At 39.6% G+C, this 27,124-nt stretch overlaps 1 protein-coding gene across 23 annotated transcripts in view; it reads left to right on the top strand.

Annotated features, from left to right (window-relative positions):
- The window catches only part of kcnma1a (potassium large conductance calcium-activated channel, subfamily M, alpha member 1a), a 691,811-nt gene that overhangs the window by 631,526 nt on the left and 33,161 nt on the right, over positions 1 to 27,124 (top strand). For 15 of the 23 annotated variants that reach the window (XM_061936588.1, XM_061936904.1, XM_061936669.1 and 12 more), the window contains 4 exons: positions 6,204 to 6,287; positions 12,006 to 12,136; positions 25,585 to 25,779; positions 26,026 to 26,144. In XM_061936588.1, the coding sequence (XP_061792572.1) occupies positions 6,204 to 6,287; positions 12,006 to 12,136; positions 25,585 to 25,779; positions 26,026 to 26,144 (529 nt within the window). The remainder of the gene's footprint in view (positions 1 to 6,203; positions 6,288 to 12,005; positions 12,137 to 25,584; positions 25,780 to 26,025; positions 26,145 to 27,124) is intronic. The other 8 variants (XM_061937671.2, XM_061937063.2, XM_061937688.2 and 5 more) reach the window with 1 other exon arrangement.

Raw genomic sequence — 27,124 nt, 5'->3', positions numbered from 1 at the left:
CACTCAACAACGGCACTTTATTTGCAGATTATAATTACCGGTTTTCATAAAATATTTTTAACCCAAGTAGGTGAAATTACATAATCTCCCACGGCACACCAGACTGTATCTCACGTGTCGCGGCACAGTGGTTGAAAAACACTGGTCTACAGAACTTCAATATTTCGGTTACCTTGCTTAGTTAAACGAGGGGACACAATATTAGAAACAGCTCTCAGTATGATGCAAGCAAACGGCAACCGCAATATCAAAGATATATTCTCGGACGTGTTTATCACATCTTTACTAATTTACAACCTTCCCTCCCTAAATGTTCAAATGTTGTAAATATTCTCATGGGAAATAATTTGGGCTGACATCGACTAAAGTTTTTCATAATTAAATCTCATTCGTTAGATTTTTCCCATAGTCGTTTATCAATCGAATCTATTGCGTTGTTTTTATTCAGAGAAATAAGCAGATTGTGATGAAAGCAGAGTACACTTATTGGTCACTAGGTGTCAGTATAACATCTCATGATATCTAGCCGCTATATCGTGATTATTTCAGATACTTATGACAGGAATATGGTCTTTCATTAAAGAAAACAAAAAGCCTAAACCAATCTAATAAACAAATGAAGACGGTAGAAATTGGACAGGACAAGACATCAAACCTGACTAAAAGTCGTAATAAAGTTTCTGAAAGTATTAATTTGTATTTTAATAGTTTAATTGGATAGGCACGATGCACATTAATCAACGTTGCGGTAAATGTGCCAGCTTTAGCTGCAAAGCTCATTTCAAACTGTAGTCCCTGGGCAGAATGTAGACCGCCAACAGCAAACGATATACATAACAACCTGTGCATAGCTTTATTTTTTTTAAACTCCCTTACATAAACAGCTTACTTTGTAACATGTACGCAAATACGCCAGCGCCTCAATTCCGGTCCTTCAACAATCAAATCAAAATACATACTCATATATTACAGATCATTTGTGCACCAGTGACTAGTGAGGCATCAAAAATTCTGCAGTGGAAAGAAGACTGTGGAATGCTCTCCCTGACCACCTGAGGGCACCACAGACTGTGGATGCTTTTAAAAAAGGCTTAAAAACCCTTCTTTTTTTTAAAAAGCCTTTTTTTAGATATACCGTATTTTTCCGAGTATAAGTCGCTCCGGAGTATAAGTCGCACCGGCCGAAAATGCATAGTAAAGAAGGAAAAAAACATATATAAGTCGCATTTTTGGGGGAAATTTATTTGATAAAAGCCACTATGTATGAGCGTAGTGTAATGCTGTCAAACAAATAAAACATTTACCGTATTTTTCGGAGTATAAGTCGCACCGGAGTATAAGTCGCACCTGCCGAAAATGCATAATAAAGAAGGAACAAAACATATATAAGTCGCATTTTTGGGGGAAATTTATTTGATAAAAGCCAACACCTAGAACAGACATTTGAAAGGCCATTTAAAATAAATAAAGAATAGCGAACAACAGGCTGAATAAGTGTACGTTATATGAGGCATAAATAACCAACTGGTATGTTAACGTAGCATATTATGGTAAGAGTCATTCAAATAACTATAACATATAGAAGATGCTATACGTTTACCAAACAATCTGTCACTCCTAATCGCTAAATCCCATGAAATCTTATACGTCTAGTCTCTTACGTGAATGAGCTAAATAATATTGTTTGATATTTTACGGTAATGTGTTAATAATTTCACACATAAGTTGCTCCTGAGTATAAGTCAGACTATGGAAAAAACTGCGACTTATAGTCCGAAAAATACGGTTATTTGTTCCGTTGTGTTTATGTTGTGTTACGGTGCGGATGTTCTCCCGAAATGTGTTTGTCATTCTTATTTGGTGTAGGTTCACAGTGTGGCGTATATTTGTAACAGTGTTAAAGTTGTTTATACGGCCACCCTCAGTGTGACCTGTATGGCTGTTGACCAAGTATGTTGCATTCACTTATGTGTGTGTAAAAGCCGCATATATTATGTGACTGGGCCTAGCTGTTTGTATGGAGGAAAAGCGGACGTGACGACAGGTTGTAGAGGATGCTAAAGGCAGTGCCTTTAAGGCACGCCCCCAATAATGTTGTCCGGGTGGAAATCGGGAGAATGGTTGCCCCGGGAGATTTTTGTGAGGGGAATATCGGGAGGATGAAACCAATATAATTTCCGATATCACATTTTAAAGCATTTATCGGCCGATAATATCGGCAGGGCGATATTATCGGACATCTCTAATTACAGGTAGCCTATTATTTGAGCACCAGCGAAGAGTGATGCAACAAAAATTCTGCCGTGGAAAGAATACTTTGCTCCTCGAAACCGGATGTCGTGATGAAGCGTCCACTTCCGCTGGCGTGCTGCGTCTTTTCGCCGCGCACACCAATGACGCAGCTCGCCCAAAGCTGACGAAAAAGTCACATTCAGGTCGCATTGCATTTAGACTAAAAAGTCACATTCGGAAAGATCAGATTCCAGTCGGATTTGGACGACCTCCTGATGTGGGCTGAATCTGATGGGGAAATATTTGATTTGAAGCACTTTGGAGCGAAAAATAATAATCCGATGTGTGTCACTTGAGGGCAGAAAAAAATCAGATTTGGTTTGCAGCGTAAATGGGGCCAATGTGCACTGCAAAAAGTCAGTGTTCAAAAACAAAAAATACAAAAATTAAAGGTATTTTATTTGAACTAATCTAAATTATCTGCCAATAGAACAAGAATATTTGGCTTGTCAAGATTTTCCAAAACTAGTAAAATTAGCTAACTTTAATAGACCCAAAAATATAAAATCTTATGTATGGCCGCACAAGTCCCGGGATGCCCAAAATGTCCATAACACAGCCAGCCGAGTCCCACGGGGAGGGGGGATGAAAGTTGGAAAAGTCAGCAAAAGTCCCAAAAATGTTCAAAATACCTACCCAGGTTCGAGTCCCACATGGAGTGCTGGAACCCGGGTGTGATTTTTGAACATTTTAACGACTTTTTTCACTTTACTCCCCGCCTTCCCGTGGGACTTTGCTGGTTGTTAAAATGTTCAAAAATCACACCCGGGATCAGGTCCATGTGGGACTCGAACCTGGGTAGGTATTTTGAACATTTTTGGGGACTTTTGACCACTTTTCTCACTTTTCTCCCCCACTTCCCGTGGGACTTTGCTGGGTGCGTTTTGGACATTTTTTGCATCCCGGGCCTGGGGCCGGCGGCGGGACTTGTGGGACTGGAACCCGGGGAGGTATTTTGGACAAAATTGGGACTTTTGACCATTTTGGCCACCTTTTCCCCTCTTCTTCCCCGCCTTCCTGTGCACCATTGCTGGGTGTGTTTTGGATATTTGGACAAAAATAGTTTCAAGTATGTTTTACTCAATATAGGTCATCAAATCTCAGCAACAAGCTGTAATATCTTACTGAGATCATTTAGGACCAAAACCCTTAAAACAAGTAACAAAAATAAGAAAAAAAAATACAAAAATTAGGGGTAAAGTCAGTGAGTGGTATTTTATTTGAACTACACTGCAAAAAGTCAGTGTTCAAAAACAAGAAAAAAAATACAAAAATTAGGGGTATTTTATTTGAACTAAGCAAAATTATCTGCCAATAGAACAAGAAAATTCGGCTTGTCAAGACTTTCCCAAACAAGTAAAATTAACTAACCTCAATGAACCCAAACATACCTTAAAATAAGTAGAAAAATAAAAAAGAGACCTTTTTGCTTAATATGTTGAAAAATATTCTTAAATGAAGTAAATGCTAGTGCCATTATCTTGACATAATGATATGCGCTCGGCATCATGATTTTTATGTTCATGCTTGAAATAAGAAATTATTACTTTAAAAAAGTAGTTTTATACGTGTGAGTGTTGATGATACAGCTTTGCAACAGTTGATATTCTAGTTTCAAGCATGTTTTACTCAATATAGGTCATAACATCTCAGCAACAAGCTGCAATATCTTACTGAGATCATTTAGGACCAAAACCCTTAAAACAAGTAAAACACTCTAACATAAAATCTTATGTATGGCCGCGCAAGTCCCGGGATGCCCAAAATATCCAAAACGCGCCCAGCAAAGTCCCACGGGAAGGTGGGGAGAAAAGTGAAAAAAGTTGTTAAAATGTTCAAAAATCACACCCGGGTTCGAGTGCCACAAGTCTTAAGACTTGTGGCACTCCATGTGGGACTCGAACCTGGGTAGGTATTTTGAACATTTTTGGGACTTTTGCCGACTTTTCCAACTTTTATCCCCCCCTCCCCGTGGGACTCAGCTGGGTGTGTTATGGACATTTTGGGCATCCCGGGACTTGCGCGGCCGGCGGCGGGACTTGTGGGACTCGAACCTGGGTAGGTATTTTGAACATTTTTGGGGACTTTTGACCACTTTTCTCACTTTTCTCCCCCACTTCCCGTGGGACTTTGCTGGGTGCGTTTTGGAAATTCTTTGGATCCCGGGACTTGTGGAGACTTGTGGGACTGGAACCTGGGGAGGTATTTTGGACAAAATTGGGACTTTTGACCATTTTGGCCACCTTTTCCCCTCTTCTTCCCCGCCTTCCTGTGCACCATTGCTGGGTGTGTTTTGGACATTTGGACAAAAATTGTTTCAAGCATGTTTTACTCAATATAGGTCATAACATCTCAGCAACAAGCTGTAATATCTTACTGAGATCATTTTGGACCAAAACTTTTAAAATAAGTAACAAAAATAAGAAAAAAAAATACAAAAATGAGGGGTATTTTATTTGAACTAAGCAAAATTATCTGCCAATAGAACAAGAAAATTCGGCTTGTCAAGACTTTCCAAAACAAGTCAAATTAGCTAACCTCAATGAACCCAAACATACCTTAAAATAAGTATATTCTCACTAATAACAAGTGCACTTTTCTTGGTAGAAAAATAAAAAAGAGACCTTTTTGCTTAATATGTTGAAAAATATTCTTAAATGAAGTAAATGCTAGTGCCATTATCTTGACATAATGATATGCGCTCGGCATCATGATTTTTTTTTCATGTTTGAAATAAGAAATTATTACTTTAAAAAAAGTAGTTTTATACTTGTGAGTGTTGATGACACAGCTTTGCAACAGTTGATATTCTAGTTTCAAGCATGTTTTACTCAATATAGGTCATAACATCTCAGCAACAAGCTGTAATATCTTACAGAGATCATTTAGGACCAAAACCCTTAAAACAAGTAAAACACTCTAACATAAAGTCTTATGTATGGCCGCGCAAGTCCCGGGATGCCCAAAATGTCCATAACACACCCAGCCGAGTCCCACGGGGAGGGGGGGGGGATAACAATTGGAAAATTCGGCAAAAGTCCCCAAAATTTTTAAAATACACACCCAGGTTCGAGTCCCACAAGTCCCGCCGCCGGCTGGGATGCCCAAAATGTCCAAAACGCGCCCAGCAAAGTCCCACGGGAAGGCGGGGAGAAAAATGAGAAAAGTCGTTAAAATGTTCAAAAAGACTTGTGGCACTCCATGTGGGACTCGAACCTGGGTAGGTATTTTGAACATTTTTGGGACCTTTGCCCACTTTTCCAACTTTTATCCCCCCCTCCTTGTGGGACTCGGCTGGGTGTGTTATGGACATTTTGGGCATCCCGGGACTTGTGCGGTCGGCGGCGGAACTTGTGGGACTCGAACCTGGGTAGGTATTTTGAACATTTTTGGGGACTTTTGACGACTTTTCTCACTTTTCTCCCCCACTTCCCGTGGGACTTTGCTGGGTGCGTTTTGGACATTTTTTGCATCCCGGGGACTTGTGCGGCCGGCGGCGGGACTTGTGGGACTGGAACCCGGGGAGGTATTTTGGACAAAATTGGGACTTTTGACCATTTTGGCCACCTTTTCCCATCTTCTTCCCCTCCTCCCTGTGCACCATTGCTGGGTGTGTTTTGGACATTTGGACAAAAATTGTTTCAAGCATGTTTTACTCAATATCGGTCATCAAATCTCAGCAACGAGCTGTAATATCTTACTGAGATCATTCAGGACCAAAACCCTTAAAACAAGTAACAAAAATAAGAAAAAAAAATTACAAAAATTAGGGGTATTTATTTATTATTTATTTAAAATCAGATTTGGTTTGCAGCGTAAACCAGCCAATGTGCTGCCATCATTACGATCCAGAAAGTGTTCCAATAACGCCACCATCTCTCCCCTCTCTGCGCTGCCTCGCCACCCTTAAGACAAACCGGCCAAACCTCTGCCGTCGGTTTCGCTCAGTCAGGAAAAAAAAAGTGGGATCAACATACAAATGATAACAGAGTTGGGTAAGCTGAGCCTCTTGTCCTCCGCTGCCGCCCACCCGCCAGCCCGCTCATCCGTCCGTCCGTCCGTCCGTCCGCCGCGCTCCTCATCAGCTTGTCTTGATGTCTCTGGCTGCAAGTCAAGGCCCACGCTACTCTCATGGCTTCACTTTGAAAACATTTTGATTCTTCCTCCTAGTTGAAATTGACTGTCTTGTTTGAGGCCCTTTTCTTTTTAATGATTTTTTTTTTTTTTTTTTTGCTTTTGTTTTTGTTCCTCCCTCCCCCCTCACTTGAGTTGCGTTTGCAGAGCATCCCTAAGGTCTTTGATCATGTCCTTGTGGCTGTTTTCATAGCAACACCTCCCTCCTGCCCTCCCATTCCTCCTCCTCCTCCTCCTCCTCCTCCTCCTCAGTTCTTCGGACCAGGCTTGTTTGCATCAGCCTCTCGTCTCGTTGATTGACACTTCTGCTCCCTGGCATCAGCAAAAGCCTGCAAAGAAATCAGATTTCGAACCAAAGAAACAAAACAAACTTTCTTTTTGTGGGGAAAAAAAAAAAAAAAAAGGTTTCTTCTCGCTCGGACCGTCTTTGTGAAGAAGTGACGCTATCAGATACTTGAATGGCAATTGGGAGGAATTGGATGTGGTGCAGTCCTACTCTTATGTGATTATTGTTTTGGTTTAACATGTGTGATTATATTCATTTTCAGGGAAAAGGTAAAAAAAAAAAAAAAAGTGATGATGTGACCAACACATCAATCAAATGGAGAAAAAAAAACAAAAGCATGCCTTTAAGTCTGCATGGACGTTATAAAGACCATTGTTGAAGTCTCAAAATAATACCGTAAATGTATAGAAATTATTGGTTCTTGTTTCAATGCAATTTGTGTATTTTATCATAAATTATTATTTTTTTACATTAAAAAAAATAAAACATCAGAATGAATGACTTCTACAATGGTTATCGTACTTATTTTTAGCTATCCTTTTTAATTAGTTGATTTGTATGTGGCATGAATGCTGCATGCAGTAGATTTTAAAATACAAAATACATGTCTTCCCACTATATTGATAGACAACTAAGATATTATTAATTAAAAATAATGATAATCTATGGACTGGACTCTCACAATATTATGTTAGATCCACTATGGACTGGACTCTCACATTATTATGTTAGATCCACTGTGAACTGAACTCTGACACTATTATGTTAGATCCACTATGGACTGGACTCTCACATTATTATGTTTGATCCACTATGGACTGGACTCTCACAATATTATGTTAGATTCACTATGGACTGGACTCTTACAATATTATGTTAGATCCACTCTGGACTGGACTCTCACATTATTATGTTTGATCCACTATGGACTGGACTCTCACAATATTATGTTAGATTCACTATGGACTGGACTCTTACAATATTATGTTAGATCCACTCTGGACTGGAATCTCACAATATTATGTTAGATCCACTATGGACTGGACTCTCACACTATTATGTTAGATCCACTATGGACTGGACTCTCACACTATTATGTTAGATCCACTATGGACTGGAATCTCACAATATTATGTTAGATCCACTATGGACTGGACTCTCACTATTATGTTAGATCCACTGTGGACTGGACTCTCACAATATTATGTTCGATCCACTATGGACTGGACTCTCACATTATTATGTTAGATCCACTATGGACTGGACTCTCACAATATTATGTTAGATCCACTATGGACTGGACTCTCACAATATTATGTTAGATCCACTATGGACTGGACTCTCACAATATTATGCTAGATCCACTATGGACTGGACTCTCACATTATTATGCTAGATCCACTATGGACTGGACTCTCACATTATTATGTTCGATCCACTATGGACTGGACTCTCACAATATTATGTTAGATCCACTATGGACTGGACTCTCACATTATTATGCTAGATCCACTATGGACTGGACTCTCACAATATTATGTTAGATCCACTATGGACTGGACTCTCACAATATTATGTTAGATCCACTATGGGCTGGACTCTCACAGTATTATGTTAGATCCACTATGGACTGGACTCTCACAGTATTATGTTCAATCCACTATGGACTGGACTCTCACAATATTATGTTAGATCCACTATGGACTTGACTCTCACATTATTATGTTAGATCCACTATGGACTGGACTCTCACAATATTATGTTAGATCCACTATGGACTGGACTCTCACAATATTATGTTAGATCCACTATGGACTGGACTCTCACAATATTATGTTAGATCCACTATGGACTGGACTCTCACATTATTATGTTCAATCCACTATGGACTGGACTCTCACAATATTATGTTCGATCCACTATGGACTGGACTCTCACATTATTATGTTAGATCCACTATGGACTGGACTCTCACAATATTATGTTAGATCCACTATGGACTGGACTCTCACAATATTATGTTAGATCCACTATGGACTGGACTCTCACAATATTATGCTAGATCCACTATGGACTGGACTCTCACATTATTATGCTAGATCCACTATGGACTGGACTCTCACATTATTATGTTCGATCCACTATGGACTGGACTCTCACAATATTATGTTAGATCCACTATGGACTGGACTCTCACATTATTATGCTAGATCCACTATGGACTGGACTCTCACAATATTATGTTAGATCCACTATGGACTGGACTCTCACATTATTATGTTCAATCCACTATGGACTGGACTCTCACAATATTATGTTAGATCCACTATGGACTGGACTATCACTATTATGTTAGATCTACTATGGACTGGACTCTCACATTATTATGTTTGATCCACTATGAACTGAATCTCACACTATTGTGTTTGATCCACTATGGACTGGACTCTCACAATATTATGTTAGATCCACTATGGACTGGACTCTCACATTATTATGTTAGATCCCCTATGGGCTGGACTCTCACACTGTTATGTTAGATCCACTATGGACTGGACTCTCACAGTATTATGTTCGATCCACTATGGACTGGACTCTCACAATATTATGTTAGATCCACTATGGACTGGACTCTCACACTATTATGTTGGATCCACTATGGACTGGACCCTCACAATATTATGCTAGATCTACTATGGACTGGACTCTCACATTCTTATGTTCGATCCACTATGGACTGGACTCTCACAATATTATGTTCGATCCACTATGGACTGGACTCTCACATTATTATGTTAGATCCGCTATTGACTGGACTCTCACATTGTTATGTTTGATCCACTATGGACTGGAGTCTCACACTATGATGTTAGTACCACTATGGACTGGAATTTCACAATATTATGCTAGATCCACTATGGACTGGACTCTCACATTATTATGTTCGATCCACTATGGACTGGACTCTCACAATATTATGTTAGATCCACTATGGACTGGACTCTCACATTATTATGTTAGATCCCCTATGGGCTGGACTCTCACACTGTTATGTTAGATCCACTATGGACTGGACTCTCACAGTATTATGTTCGATCCACTATGGACTGGACTCTCACAATATTATGTTAGATCCACTATGGACTGGACTCTCACATTATTATGTTAGATCCACTATGGACTGGACTCTCACACTATTATGTTGGATCCACTATGGACTGGACCCTCACAATATTATGCTAGATCTACTATGGACTGGACTCTCACATTCTTATGTTCGATCCACTATGGACTGGACTCTCACAATATTATGTTCGATCCACTATGGACTGGACTCTCACATTATTATGTTAGATCCGCTATTGACTGGACTCTCACATTGTTATGTTTGATCCACTATGGACTGGAGTCTCACACTATAATGTTAGTACCACTATGGACTGGAATTTCACAATATTATGCTAGATCCACTATGGACTGGACTCTCACACTATTATGTTAAATCCACTATGGATTGGACTCTCACTATTATGTTCGATCCACTATGGACTGGACTCTCACATTATTATGTTAGATCCACTATGGACTGGACTCTCACATTATTATGTTCGATCCACTATGGACTGGACTCTCACACTATTATGTTAGATCCACTATAGACTGGACTCTCACACTATTTTGTTAGATCCACTATAGACTGGACTCTCACATTATTATGCTAGATCCACTATGGACTGGACTCTCACATTATTATGCTAGATCCACTATGGACTAGACTCTCACAATATTATGCTAGATCCACTATTGACTGGACTCTCACTATTATGTTAGATCCACTATGGACTGGACTCTCACACTATTATGTTAAATCCACTATGGATTGGACTCTCACTATTATGTTAGATCCACTATGGACTGGACTCTCACAATATTATGTTAGAGCCACTATGGACTTGACTCTCACATTATTATGTTAGATCCACTATGGACTGGACTCTCACAGTATTATGTTCGATCCACTATGGACTGGACTCTCACAATATTATGTTACATCCACTATGGACTGGACTCTCACAATATTATGTTAGATCCACTATGGACTGGACTCTCACATTATTATGTTAGATCCACTGTGAACTGGACTCTGACACTATTATGTTAGATCCACTATGGACTGGACTCTCACACTATTATGTTAGATCCACTATGGACTGGACTCTCACTATTATATTAGATCCACTATGGACTGGACTCTCACAATATTAAGTTAGATCCACTATGGACTGGACTCTCACACTATTATAAAAATAATGATAATCTATAAATGAATCTAAATTCTACCAATCTGTGATTGTCAATACTAAAATGAAAAGGTTATAATTTGTCTAAATATTTACAGTAAATTCTCGTTAACATGCTACAGTATAGTTAAAATCATGATGGGTCAAATGCAGATAATAATTTCGCCACACCTCGTGTGTGTGCCAATCATTGGTACTTTAACTTAAATTAATTCTGTAGTACATATCTAAATATTGATAATCCTAAAGTGCACCAAATGCAACGTTATATTACAAAGACCACCTGAAATATGTACCTTAAGATATTAGCAGTATAGCGGACAGTACACTTACATATTTACATATATTAGACTTAGACTTAGACCTTAGACTTCCTTTTTATTGTCATTCAAATTTGAACTTTACAGTACAGATATGAACAAAATTTTGTTGCATTAGCTCATGGTAGTGCAGGATAAAAAAACCAATAAGGTGCAGATATAAATAAATAGATTACTGTACAGATAAATATATTGCACTTTTGCATATGCATCCACGTTTATGGATGTATGTTATATTGTCTTTATATTCCAGTGAGTTAATCCATTTTTGGGGGGAATTGAGGGGATTATTATGATGCGTTCAAGAGTCTTACGGCCTATATTATTTAAAACTGAAATGGAAATAATTAAAAAAATATATTTTGAAATCCCCATTCTCCTTTTTGTAATTGTATTTGTATAAAAGAAAAATATATATTTTGCTAATTACAAAAAATATATATTTGACCTATTTCAAACCATTTATAAAGATATATATGTAAGTGTATAATTATCATAACAATGATAATTGTTGATTGGCTGTGAGAACCCTGCACCTCGAGTCATATTTTGTGCCTTTTACCTTCGTCCGCCAATGATTCCTTCCCCGTTGATAAAGCGCTATACGTCAAAGTTGACATCTCGCCACTGCATCCTCCGCTAACTCCTGCTTGCGTTTCCGCCCGTCTCCAGTGAACGACTCCAACGTTCAATTCTTGGACCAAGACGACGACGACGACCCCGACACGGAGCTGTACCTCACGCAGCCCTTCGCCTGTGGCACCGCCTTCGCCGTCAGCGTCCTGGACTCTTTGATGAGCGCCGTAAGTCCACTCAGCAAACCACACACGTTCTCCAAATCTCTGCATAGCAAAGTCCGCTACGTAGTTTCAGTTTCAGTAGTGTGTATAAGAGTGTTTCAGTAGTGTGTGTAAGAGTGTTTCAGTAGTGTGTGTGAGAGAAAAACATTTCAGTTGTTTATGTGAGAGCATTTCAGTAGTGTGTATAAGAGTGTTTCAGTAGTGTGTATAAGAGTGTTTAAGTAGTATGTGTGAGAGAAAAACATTTCAGATGTTTATGTAAGAGCATTTCAGTAGTGTGTATAAGAGTGTTTCAGTAGTGTGTGTAAGAGTGTTTCAGTAGTGTGCGTGTGAGAAAAATATTTCAGTTGTTTATGTGAGAGCCTTTCAGTAGTGTGTATAAGAGTGTTTCAGTAGTGTGTAAGAGAAAAACATTTCAGTTGTTTATGTGAGAGCATTTCAGTAGTGTTTATAAGACTGTTTCAGTAGTTTGTATAAGAGTGTTTCAGTAGTGTGTGTGAGAGAAAAACATTTCAATTGTTTATGTGAGAGCATTTCAGTAGTGTGTATAAGAGTGTTTCAGTAGTGTGTATAAGAGTGTTTCAGTAGTGTGTATGAGAGAAAAACATTTCAGTTGTTTATGTGAGAGCATTTCAGTAGTGTGTATAAGAGTGTTTCAGTAGTGTGCATAAGAGGGTTTCAGTAGTGTGTGAGAGAAAAACATTTCAATTGTTTATGTGAGAGCATTTCAGTAGTGTGTATAAGAGTGTTTCAGTAGTGTGCATAAGAGGGTTTCAGCAGTGTGTGTGAGAGAAAAACATTTCAGTTGTTTATGTGAGAGCATTTCAGTAGTGTGTATAAGAGTGTGTCAGTAGTGTGCATAAGAGGGTTTCAGTAGTGTGTGAGAGAAAAAAATGTCAGTTGTTTATGTGAGAGCATTTCAGTAGTGTGTATTAGAGTGTGTCAGTAGTGTGTATAAGAGTGTTTCAGTAGTGTATGTGAGAGAAAAAACATTTCAGTTGTTTATGTGAGAGCATTTCAGTAGTGTGTATAAGAGTGTTTCAGTAGTGTGTATAAGAGTGTTTCAGTAGTGTATGTGAGAGAAAAACATTTCAATGGTTTATGTGAGAGCATTTCAGTAGTGTGTATAAGAGTGTATCAGTAGTGTGCATAAGAGGGTTTCAGTAGTGTGTGAGAGAAAAACATTTCAGTTGTTTATGTGAGAGCATTTCAGTAGTGTTAATTAGAGTGTTTCAGTAGTGTGCATAAGAGGGTTTCAGCAGTGTGTGTGAGAGAAAAACATTTCAGTTGTTTATGTGAGAGCATTTCAGTAGTGTGTATAAGAGTGTATCAGTAGTGTGCATAAGAGGGTTTCAGTAGTGTGTGAGAGAAAAACATTTCAGTTGTTTATGTGTGAGCATTTCAGTAGTGTGTATAAGAGTGTTTCAGTAGTGTGTGTAAGAGTGTTTCAGGAGTGTGTATAAGAGTGTTTCAGTAGTGTGTGTGAGAGAAAAACATTTCAATTGTTTATGTGAGAGCATTTCAGTAGTGTGTATAAGAGTGTTTCAGTAGTGTGTATAAGAGTGTTTCAGTAGTGTGTGTGTGAGAGAAAAACATTTCAGTTGTTTATGTGAGAGTATTTCAGTAGTGTGTATAAGAGTGTTTCAGTAGTGTGTGTAAGAGTGTTTCAGTAGTTTGTGTGTGAGAAAAACATTTCAGTTGTTTATGTGAGAGCATTTCAGTAGTGTGTATAAGAGTGTGTCAGTAGTGTGTATAAGAGTGTTTCAGTAGTGTATGTGAGAGAAAAACATTTCAATTGTTTATGTGAGAGCATTTCAGTAGTGTGTATAAGAGTGTTTCAGTAGTGTGCATAAGAGTGTTTCAGTAGTGTGTGAGAGAAAAACATGTCAGTTGTTTATGTGAGAGCATTTCAGTAGTGTGTATAAGAGTGTGTCAGTAGTGTGTATAAGAGTGTTTCAGTAGTGTATGTGAGAGAAAAATATTTCAATTGTTTATGTGGGAGCATTTCAGTAGTGTGTATAAGAGTGTTTCAGTAGTGTGCATAAGAGGGTTTCAGTAGTGTGTGAGAGAAAAACATTTCAATTGTTCATGTGAGAGCTTTTCAGTAGTGTGTATAAGAGTGTTTCAGTAGTGTGCATAAGAGGGTTTCAGTAGTGTGTGTGAGAGAAAAACATTTCAGTTGTTTATGTGAGAGCATTTCAGTAGTGTATAAGAGTGTGTCAGTAGTGTGCATAAGAGGGTTTCAGTAGTGTGTGAGAGAAAAACATTTCAGTTGTTTATGTGAGAGCATTTCAGTAGTGTGTATAAGAGTGTTTCAGTAGTGTATAAGAGTGTTTTAGTAGTGTGTATAAGAGTGTTTCAGTAGTGTGTGAGAGAAAAACATTTCAGTTGTTTATGTGAGAGCATTTCAGTTGTGTGTATAAGAGTGTTTCAGTAGTGTGCATAAGAGGGTTTCAGTAGTGTGTGTAAGAGAAAAACATTTCAGTTGTTTATGTGAGAGCATTTCAGTAGTGTGTATAAGAGTGTTTCAGTAGTGTGTGTGAGAGAAAAACATTTCAGTTGTTTATGTGAGAGCATTTCAGTAGTGTGTATAAGAGTGTTTCAGTAGTGTGCATAAGAGGGTTTCAGTAGTGTGTGTGTGAGAGAAAAACATTTCAGTTGTTTATGTGAGAGCATTTCAGTAGTGTGTATAAGAGTGTTTCAGTTGTGTGGATGAGAGTGTTTCAGTAGTGTATAAGAGTGTTTCAGTAGTGTGAGAGAAAAACATTTCAATTGTTTATGTGAGAGCATTTCAGTAGTGTGTATAAGAGTGTTTCAGTAGTGTGCATAAGAGGGTTTCAGTAGTGTGTGAGAGAAAAACATTTCAATTGTTTATGTGAGAGCATTTCAGTAGTGTGTATAAGAGTGTTTCAGTAGTGTGTATAAGAGTGTTTCAGTAGTGTGCGTGAGAGAAAAACATTTCAATTGTTTATGTGAGAGCATTTCAGTAGTATGTATAAGAGTGTATCAGTAGTGTGCATAAGAGGGTTTCAGTAGTGTGTGTGAGAGAAAAACATTTCAGTTGTTTATGTGAGAGCATTTCAGTAGGGTGTATAAGAGTGTTTCAGTAGTGTGTGTAAGAGTGTTTCAGTAGTGTGTGAGAGAAAAACATTTCAATTGTTTATGTGAGAGCATTTCAGTAGTGTGTATAAGAGTGTTTCAGTAGTGTACGTGAGAGAAAAAACATTTAAATTGTTTATGTGAGAGCATTTCAGTAGTGTATAAGAGTGTTTCAGTAGTGTGCATAAGAGGGTTTCAGTAGTGTGTGAGAGAAAAACATTTCAATTGTTTATGTGAGAGCATTTCAGTAGTGTGTATAAGAGTGTTTCAGTAGTGTGTGTAAGAGTGTTTCAGTAGTGTGTGTGTGAGAAAAAGATTTCAGTTTATGTGAGAGCATTTCAGTAGTGTGTATAAGAGTGTGTCAGTAGTGTGTATAAGAGTGTTTTAGTAGTGTTTCAGTAGTGTGTGTGAGAGAAAAACATTTCAATTGTTTATGTGAGAGCATTTCAGTAGTGTGTATACGAGTGTGTCAGTAGTGTGTATACGAGTGTTTCAGTAGTGTATGTGAGAGAAAAACATTTCAATTGTTTATGTGAGAGCATTTCAGTAGTGTGTATAAGAGTGTTTCAGTAGTGTGCATAAGAGGGTTTCAGTAGTGTGTGTGAGAGAAAAACATTTCAATTGTTTATGTGAGAGCATTTCAGTAGTGTGTATAAGAGTGTTTCAGTAGTGTGTGAGAGAAAAACATTTCAATTGTTTTTGTGAGAGCATTTCAGTAGTGTGTATAAGAGTGTATCAGTAATGTGCATAAGAGGGTTTCAGTAGTGTGTGAGAGAAAAACATTTCAGTTGTTTATGTGAGAGCATTTCAGTAGTGTGTATAAGAGTGTATCAGTAGTGTGCATAAGAGTGTTTCAGTAGTGTGTGTGAGAGAAAAAACATTTCAGTAGTGTGTATAAGAGTGTGTCAGTAGTGTGTATAAGAGTGTGTCAGTAGTGTGTATAAGAGTGTTTCAGTAGTGTGTGTGAGAGAAAAACATTTCGGTTGTTTATGTGAGAGCATTTCAGTAGTGTATATAAGAGTGTTTCAGTAGTGTGTGAGAGAAAAACATTTCAGTTGTTTATGTGAGAGCATTTCAGTAGTGTGTACAAGATTGTTTCAGTAGTGTGTGTAAGAGTGTTTTAGTAGTGTGCGTGTGAGAAAAATATTCCAGTTGTTTATGTGAGAGCATTTCAGTAGTGTATGAGAGTGTTTCAGTAGTGTGCGTGAGAGAAAAACATTTCAATTGTTTATGTGAGAGCATTTCAGTCGTGTGTATAAGAGTGTGTCAGTAGTGTGTATAGGAGTGTTTCAGTAGTATGTGTGAGAGAAAAACATTTCAATTGTTTATGTGAGAGCATTTCAGTCGTGTATGTAAGAGGTAATTCTGAATAATGTCCCTAACGGTCCCTCATAAAGTAGACCCCTCACATTCCAGCAAATATGTTATTGTTCATAAGGGAGGGGGATCATGCTTCCGAATCTCGCAGTGCATGTTGAAATTCAACGTTTTTCTCAACAAACCACAGCTTCCAGCAGCTAGGGATGGGTGCTGCTTCGACAATGCAATGTGTTGAGTTGTTTTTACAGGATTTTTAGATCTTACTGTGATGAAAGCTGCACGCTGACTACTTTAAAGTGCATCCAAGTTACTACTATCTTAGGACAGGGGTCGGCAACCCAAAATGTTGAAAGAGCTATCTATATTGGACCAAAAATACACAAAACAAATCTGTCTGGAGCCGCATAAAAATGAAAAACCTTATATAAGTCTTATAATAAAGGCAACACATGATGTAAGTGTCTATATAGCCTACTATCAAAATGGCTATAAGTTGCAGGCTGATCTTTGTTGACAGAAATGTTGAAATGCAATATTTACTCTACACATTTTTACAACATATGCGGTCCCTTCTAAGGTTTCTCATTGTCATCCCATTGGGTTGAGTTTTTCCTTGCCCTGATGTGGGATCTGAGCCCAGGACATACTTGCCAACCCTCCCGGATTTTCCGGTAGACTCCCGAAATTCAGCGCCTCTCCCGAAAACCTCCCGGGACAAATTTTCTCCCGAAAATCCCCCGAAATTCAGGCGGACTCAGGTCCTCCACAATATAAAAAAGCGTACCTGCCCAATCACGTTATAACTATAGAATGATGGAGGGCGAGTTCTTGGTTTCTTATGTGGGTTTATTGTTAGGCAGTTTCATTAACGTCCTCCCAGCGTGGCAACAACACACAACAACAGCAGTCACTTTTTGTATACCGTAAAGCAGTTGGTCTGCCGTAAACAGCAATGTTGTGACACTCTTAAACAGGACAATACTGCCATCTAGTGCATTTGATGAAAGCACTTTTTGTGCGTGCCACACATCAATGTATCATCACAGAGGGTGTTCAGCATGGTTCGAAAAATAGTGACAGAGAATAGAACAAGGATGGACAATTCAACCCTTAACTCAACAATGAGTAGATGAGTGTTATGTGTGTGTATATGTGTAAATAAATGAACACTGAAATTCAAGTATTTATTTTATATATATATATATATATATATATATATATATATATATATATATATATATATATATATATATATATATATATATATATATAATTAAATATATGTATATATATATATATATATATATATATATATATACATATATAATAAAATAAATATATATATATATATATATAGCCTCAATCTGAACCTTGGTATTTACCGTGATGACGGACTGGCAGTGTGTCGCGCCTCGCCAAGGAGCAGCGAGAATACCAAGAAGCGCATATGCCAAATTTTCAAAGAGAACGGCCTACGGATCACGATTGAAGCCAACAAGCAAACCGTCAACTTCCTTGACGTCACTTTCAACCTGAGAAATAACAGCTACCAACCATTCACGAAACCCAACACAACACTCCAGTACGTGCACCATGAGAGCAACCACCCACCCACCACCACGAAAGGAATACCTACCGGAATCAATAAAAGGCTATCGATGCTGTCATCTAGCAAAGCTGAATTTGACCAAGCAACCCCCCCGTACCAAAAAGCCCTTGATGAAAGCGGATACAATTTCACCCTCACCTATGAACCCACACCAGGAAACCAGCCAAAAAAGAACAGAAAACGAAACGACATCATCTGGTACAACCCCCCATACAGCAAAAACGTCTCAACTAACATTGGACACAAATTCCTCAATCTGATTGACAAACACTTTCCCAAAGACAACACCCTAAGAAAAGTATTCAACAAGAACAACATTAAATTGAGCTACAGCTGCATGAACAATATACGACAAATTATCTCAAACCACAACAAAACAATTGCAAATGAGCCGTCGGCCCCCAGACAGAGCGACTCCAAAGGCTGTAACTGTCGAAAGAAACCTGATTGCCCTCTCAACGGGAGGTGCTTACAAACATCAGTTGTCTACCAATCTAAGGTAATACGCAAGGACATTAACACATCCGACACATACAGTATGTAGGATTAACCGAGGGAGAATTCAAAACCAGATGGAACAATCACAAGGCTTCTTTCAGGAACAAAAACCTGCGAAATACCACAGAACTCAGCAAACACATTTGGGACCTCAAAGACAATAATGTTGAATATTCAATAACATGGCAAATTCTTGCATCCAGCACACCTTACAATAGTGGTAATAAAAGATGCAACCTATGCTTGAAAGAGAAACTGTTTATTATTTACCGTCCAGACCTGTCATCCCTCAACAAGCGCAGCGAAATTGTCACAGCATGCCGCCATAGACGGAAACACCTCCTAGGTAACACATGAGCCAATCACCACGCCCCTAGGCCAGCCTGTACCCACCCACTCTGTGCCCTATATAAACCATGGTATGCGAATGCTCCCATTAAAATCTCCTGACGATTGAGGGTACCCCCCCTCATGAAACAGGCCTGTAGAGATGAAATAGTCTTGTGATTTTTTTCCCACACATACATATATATATATATATATATATATATATATATAGCTAGTAGAGATGCGCGGTTTGCGGGCACAACCGCGGAGTCCGCGGATTATCCGCGGATCGGGCGGATGAAATTTAAAAAAATTAGATTTTATCCGCGGGTCGGGTCAGGTCGGGTGGTTGAAATAAAACAAAATTAGATTTTAAATAGATTCAGGCGGGTGGCAGTTAAACCAATTCGGAAATATATATACATAGTTAAATGTTGTTACCCACATACGAAAAACGAGCAGGAACCTGCAGCATATGCCACAACAGAAGAAAAAAAAAAAGAGAGATGGACACTTTTACGGAGCGGAGAAGGGACGCCTCGCCGGGGTCCGGGACCGAGGCCCCTTCCCCCGAGAGGGCCCCACCGGGAGCCGTAGCTGAGGCGATGCGCGAGAAGGGCCCGACGCACGTCCAGGGTCACCACCGCGCCCACGGCACCGACACCCCGCCTCGTCCGCCTTCGCCGCGGCCGGCGTCACGCGCAGCAGGTAAGCAGCTTACCTGCCCGCCACCCCCGTGGCCGGGGGCTCGTAACAGGGGTCACTCCGCGCGCTCCGCCCGCGCAACTTACCTGCCCGCCACCCCCGTTGCTGGGGGCGCGTAACAGGGGTCACTCCGCGCGCAGTGCGCTCACGAAAGGGGTGGGGTTCACCCTGGTTGATATAGACAGCAGGACGGTGGCCATGGAAGTCGGAACCCGCTAAGGAGTGTGTAACAACCCACCTGCCGAATCAACTAGCCCTGAAAATGGATGGCGCTGGAGCGTCGGGCACATACCCGGCCGTCGCCGGCAGCGAGACGCGCTTGGAGGTGCGCTCAGCACGGCTCCCATATGATTGCGCACTGGTGTGCGTGGCACGCGAATGTCTGTGCTGCATTGGATCAGTCTCCTTTCTTTAACAGGCAAAAGCTTTATAACCTCACTAATGCCTTGCATCGTCTATATTAGATATATAACAACGGGCGGGTGCGGTTCTGATCAAATGTTACATCGGGTGGATGGCGGATGGTTGACGACTTTCTGATGCGGTTGCGGATGAAATAATCGCCTATCTGCGCATCTCTAATATATATATATATATATATATATATATATAGCTAGATATCACTGAACGTCAAGTATTTCTTATATATATATATATATATATATATATATATTACTCCTCCCCTTTTAGCCACACCCCCAACCACGCCCTTGTCCCACCCCGACCACGCCCACCCCACCCCCTCCCCCCAACTCCCGAAATCGGAGGTCTCAAGGTTGGCAAGTATGGCCCAGGATGTCGTTGTGTCTTGTGCAGCCCTTTGAGACACTCGTGATTTAGGGCTATATAAGTAAACATTGATTGATTGATTGATTGAAATAAATACATTATTTTGGCATACTTTGGCTTTCAAGAGAGGAAATTCAAAAAGGAGCCTCATCTCTGTTCGGAGAAGTGAGCAATGCTTATTTTTGAGCATCAAATTTCAGTGGATGCACCAGTTTTTGCGGAGCAGTCGTGTGTAAAACGAAGTGATCGTGTACATTGATCCCACTTCCCTGCCAGCTTCACTGACATCAAAGCCGGCTGGTTGGCGTCCCGCCTCATTTGAAGTAGACGGCGTTCAACTTAAGATTCCTTTAATGAAGTAAGTATAGAACGTTAGCGTCGTGGCGGTGACACCAGCTCGACTTTTTAACGGGCCGAAGAGACGTTCTTTCATCTCTCGACAATGCCACCGCCGCATGAACGATCACATAAATAAGCAGGCAGACGGCGGAGAGAGGGAGGAAAAAATATAACCTTCAACACCTCATCCCCCGTCCCCCACTCATGGCCAAGTGTATTTATCCGCTTGGTGTCGTGATGGCTTCATCCCAGCAGCCAATGGGGGGCGGTTAGGTTAGAGATGCTGTGCGGAGGCGAGGCGAGGGAGTAGTGTGTGGGCATCAGCTGTAGCTCGGCGCCGGTCAGAGGTGAAGCCGGCTAATGGACAGTGCTCATCCATCATGAGGGCTCTGCAGGCCTGTCAGACGGGGCCCCCGCGGAGACGGGGCTGCCACTCTCGGACAGGCCGCCGACTGACACCGACTGTCTTTGCACGCCTTGGAGAGCAGGTCGTGAGGCGGCTTGAAGGACAGGAGACGCTGACGCCCCGCAGAGAGCAGTCGAGTCCGTGTTTCTGTCGGACCGGAGCAGAATCATTGACCAGACAATGCACGGCAATGACATTAAACTTGATTTAATTTTGCATGTTCTTGACCTACTCAACTGCAGAGAGTAACAGGAATTTGTTTGAAGGAGTCATAGCAATACTGATGTGTGGGGAGGGTTCTCGACTTAAAGTTAAAGTTAAAGTACCAATGATTGTCACACACACACACTAAGTGTGGTGAAATTATTCTCTACATTTGACCCATCACCCTTGATCACCACCTGGGAGGTGAGGGGAGCAGTAAGCAGCAGCGGTGGCCGCGCCCGGGAATCATTTTTGGTGATTTAACCCCCAATTCCAACCCTTAATGCTGAGTGCCAAGCAGGCAGGTAATGGGTCCCATTTTTATAGTCTTTGGTATGACTCGGCCGGGGTTTGAACTCACAACCTACCGATCTCAGGGCGGACACTCTAACCACTAGGCCACTGAGTAGGTTAAAAGTATGCAGTGAAGTAGCTGTACAGTAGACATTTGGTTTTTGGTCTATTTACTCTTTTGGTCTATTTCAGGGGTCCCCAAACTTTGCATTGGGTTAAAAAAAAATGTGTCCGGGGGCCAGACTGTGTATATATATATATATATATATATATATATATATATATATATATATATATATTGTTGCGTCAGACCAGTTCTTACTCCAAGGGAATCTAAGTTACTGGCCAATCCCAAGTTCTTTAGATGACATATATGCTGAGTAAGAAGGACCGTCAAGACAGTTTTGGAATATTATCAAGTTTTACTGAAAGTTTCAGGAGAACCACTTAGACCAGGGGTCGGCAACCCGCGGCTCTAGAGCCGCATGCGGCTCTTTAGCGCCGCCCTAGTGGCTCCCTGGAGCTTTTTCAAAGATGTATGAAAAATGGAAAAAGATGAGAGGAAAAAAATATATTTTTTGTTTTAATATGGTTTCTGTAGGAGGACAAACATGACACAAACCTCCCTAATTGTTATAAAGCACACTGTTTATATTAAACATGCTTCACTGATTCGAGTATTTGGCGAGTGCTGTTTTGTCCTACTAATTTTTGCGGTCCTTGAACTCACCGTAGTTTGTTTACATGTATAACTTTCTCCGACTTTCTAGGAGGTCTTTTATGCCACTTCTTTTTCTGTCTCATTTTGTCTACCAGACTTTTAACGTTGTGCATGAATGCACAAAGGTGAGTTTTGTTGATGTTATTGACTTGTGTGGCGTGCTAATCAGACATATTTGGTCACTGCATGACTGCAAGCTAATCGATGCTAACATGTTATTTAGGCTAGCTATATGTACATATTGCATCATAATGCCTCGTTTGTAGCTATATTTGAGCTCATTTAGTTTCCTTTAAGTCCTCTTAATTCAATTTATATCTCGTGACACACTATCTGTATGTAATATGGCTTTTAATTTTTTGCGGCTCCAGACAAATGTGTTTTTGTATTTTTGGTCCAATATGGCTCTTTCAACATTTTGGGTTGCCGACCCCTGCCCTACAGCAATACATTAATACCGGCTTCCTAAGTTGTTCTGGCATTCCAATGGAAAAGGCAACTCATTTCACACAAAGAAAGACCCCCCTTCTCAACACTGATAAAAAGAGAGAGACGTGGGGGTTGTCTTCCCATTCCAATTATTTACGACCATGTCTAAAAGAAACTGGTAGAATACACAAAGGAAAAATACTAGGCACTACTCTAACATGGCTATCTAAAAAGAAAGAACTCTTAATCATATCTGCCTCCTCTCCAAAATATATATATATATATATATATATATATATATATATATATATATATATATATACAAACCCCGTTTCCATATGAGTTGGGCAATTGTGTTAGATGTAAATATAAACGGAATACAATGATTTGGAAACATTTTCAACCCATATTCAGTTGAATATGCTACAAAGACAACATATTTGATGTTCAAACTGATAAACTTTTATTTTTTTTTGCAAATAATCATTAACTTTAGAATTTGATGCCAGCAACACGTGACAAAGAAGTTGGGAAAGGTGGCAATAAATACTGATAAAGTTGAGGAATGCTCATCAAACACTTATTTGGAACATCCCACAGGTGAACAGGCAAATTGGGAACAGGTGGGTGCCATGATTGGGTATGAAAGTAGATTCCATGAAATGCTCAGTCATTCACAAACAAGGATGGGGCGAGGGTCACCACTTTGTCAACAAATGCGTGAGCAAATTGTTGAACAGTTTAAGAAAACCCTTTTTCAACCAGCTATTGCAAGGAATTTAGGGATTTCACCATCTACGGTCTGTAATATCATCAAAGGGTTCAGAGAATCTGGAGAAATCACTGCACGTAAGCAGCTAAGCCCGTGACCTTCAATCCCTCAGGGTGTACTGCATCAACAAGCGACATCAGTGTGTAAAGGATATCACCACATGGGCTCAGGAACACTTCAGAAACCCACTGTCAGTAACTACAGTTGGTCGCTACATCTTTAAGTGCAAGTTAAAACTCTCCTATGCAAGGCGAAAACCGTTTATCAACAACACCCAGAAACGCCGTCGGCTTCGCTGGGCCTGAGCTCATCTAAGATGGACTGATACAAAGTGGAAAAGTGTTCTGTGGTCTGACGAGTCCACATTTCAAATTGTTTTTGGAAACTGTGGACGTCGTGTCCTCCGGACCAAAGAGGAAAAGAACCATTCAGATTGTTATAGGCGTAAAGTTGAAAAGCCAGCATCTGTGATGGTATGGGGGTGTATTGGTGCCCAAGACATGGGTAACTTACACATCTATGAAGGCGTCATTAATTCTGAAAGCTACATACAGGTTTTGGAGCAAAATATGTTGCCATCCAAGCAACGTTACCATGGACGCCCCTGCTTATTTCAGCAAGACAATGCCAAGCCACGTGTTACATCAATGTGGCTTCATAGTACTAGACTGGCCTGCCTGTAGTCCAGACCTGTCTCCCGTTGAAAATGTGTGGCGCATTATGAAGCCTAAAATACCACAACGGAGACCCCCGGACTGTTGAACAACTTAAGCTGTACATCAAGCAAGAATGGGAAAGAATTCCACCTGAGAAGCTTAAAAAATGTGTCTCCTCAGTTCCCAAACGTTTACTGAGTGTTGTTAAAAGGAAAGGCCATGTAACACAGTGGTGAACATGCCCTTTCCCAACTACTTTGGCACGTGTTGCAGCCATGAAATTCTAAGTTTATTATTATTTGCAAAAAAAAAATAAAGTTTATGAGTTTGAACATCTAATATCTTGTCTTTGTAGTGCATTCAATTGAGTATGGGTTGAAAAGGATTTGCAAATCATTGTATTCCGTTTATATTTACATCTAACACAATTTCCCAACTATATATATATATATATATATATGTAGATTTAAATTGGTCAGATGTAGTCTATTGGTAATATCTAATCTGACCAATCTTAGTCTACAACTAGATCTGACCAATCAGTCTGTGAGCATGAACTGATGAAGCCTACTAAAGTTAAAGTTAAAGTACCAATGATTGTCACACACACACTAGGTTTGGTGAAATTATTCTCTGCATTTGACCCATCACCCTTGATCACCCCCTGGGAGGTGAGGGGAGCAGTGGGCAGCAGCGGTGGCTGCGCCCGGGAATCATTTTGGTGATTTAACCCCCAATTCCAACCCTTGATGCTGAGTGCCAAGCAGGGAGGTAATGGGTCCCATTTTTTTATAGTCTTTGGTATGACTCGGCCGGGATTTGAACTCCCAACCTACCGATCTCAGGACGGACACTCTAACCACTAGGCCACTGAGTAGGATGAGAGGCGAAACGTCTTCTAATACAAACCAAACAGTCCAGTTGCGATTGATTGAATGCCCTGAGAATACAATGACCTGGATGAACGAGAACATCCATAGACAACACTTTATATCACTTTACGGGAAAAAACTGCCAAAAAGGAGAGGACCAAAAGTGCCTTGAGGAATGTCTCAGCTATGAAAATCACAAGTTTGCTAGCAAGGTTAAAATGTCAATGCAAAGTTCTGCCAATGTGTTTATAGTGGTCCAAGCTCACCCTAGAGTTTTTGGGAATTTGCTGCTAAAGTTTGTCTCCCAAGTTTTGAACTGATCTCGGAGGGTCGGTACGGTGTCATTCCTTGGCCGGATTTTGCCGCCAGTTGAATAACACTAGTTTAAAATCTGCAACTCCTCTTCCCCAGACGTACTTCAACGACAACATCCTCACGCTGATCCGGACGCTGGTCACAGGAGGAGCCACGCCGGAGCTGGAGGCTCTGCTAGCCGAGGAGAACGCCCTCCGAGGAGGCTACAGTACGCCGCAGACGCTGGCCAACAGAGACAGGTGTCGCGTGGCCCAGCTGGCCCTCTACGACGGGCCCTTCGCTGACTTGGGGGTAAGGGGACGGTTAAGCGGACATGACACATTTTTGGCACTACCCCCAGCACACATCAGGACTTCTCGGCTCCTCGCCGTGCTTAATCGGATGTGAAGAACAGAGATCACGCACAGCAGCTACTAGTGGATGTGGGACTTCTCTACAGCTGTTTATTTACTGCCTTTTATTTGGAATAACTTGAATTCATTGTGTTTTTTTCCTGGCGGATTATGACTAAATGTTGTGTATCATTGTGTTCACCAGGATGGCGGCTGCTACGGGGATTTGTTCTGTAAAGCACTGAAGACGTACAACATGCTGTGCTTTGGCATCTACAGATTGAGAGATGCTCATCTAAGCGGGTCAAGCCCTTGCACAAAACGGTAAAATGTCCTGGTACATGGAACAAAAAAATCTACCATTTTTACTGTTGAAAAAGCTTACGTTTTTTTTTTTTAACTTAAATGGTTAAAAACAAATAGTTTAAAACAAAACGTTTTACCTTGAGGTACTATCTTTAAAAAGTACATTATGAAATAAGTTTGACTGTTTTGCTTCAGGCAACACGGTGGTACAGGGGTTAGTGCCGGTGCCTTACAATAAGAAAATCCTGGGTTTGATATTTATATATGCATATGTATACATGTACATATATTGCATATGTATACATGTACATATACAAATACAGTATGTATTTGTGTGTATATATATTCTTATATATATATATATATATATATATGTATATATATATATATATATATGAATATATATATATATATATATATATATATATATATATATATATATATATATATATATATATATATATATATATATATATATATATATATATATATATATATATATATAAATATATATGTATGTGTGGGAAAAAAAAAAAAATCACAAGACTACTTCATCTCTACAGGCCTGTTTCATGAGGGGGTTCCCTCAATCATCAGGAGATCTCCTGATGATTGAGGGAACCCCCTCATGAAACAGGCCTGTAGAGATGAAGTAGTCTTGTGATTTTTTTTTCTCCCACACATACATATATTGCGCTCTACTACGGTATCGAGCACTATTTTTTGGATAACCTTATTAAGACATATATATAAATATATATATATATGTATATATATATATATATATATATATATATATATATATATATATATATATATATATATACACACATAAATATATATATATATGTATATATATATATATATATATATATATATATATGTATATACATAAATATATATATATGTATATATATATATATATATATATATATATATACATAAATATATATATATATATATATATATATATATATATATATATATATATATACAAA

This window comes from Nerophis lumbriciformis, linkage group LG02 (assembly GCF_033978685.3).
Source record: "Nerophis lumbriciformis linkage group LG02, RoL_Nlum_v2.1, whole genome shotgun sequence".
In the NCBI taxonomy this organism is placed as follows: domain Eukaryota; kingdom Metazoa; phylum Chordata; class Actinopteri; order Syngnathiformes; family Syngnathidae; genus Nerophis; species Nerophis lumbriciformis.
This window is presented reverse-complemented; position numbering and strand designations above follow the sequence as displayed.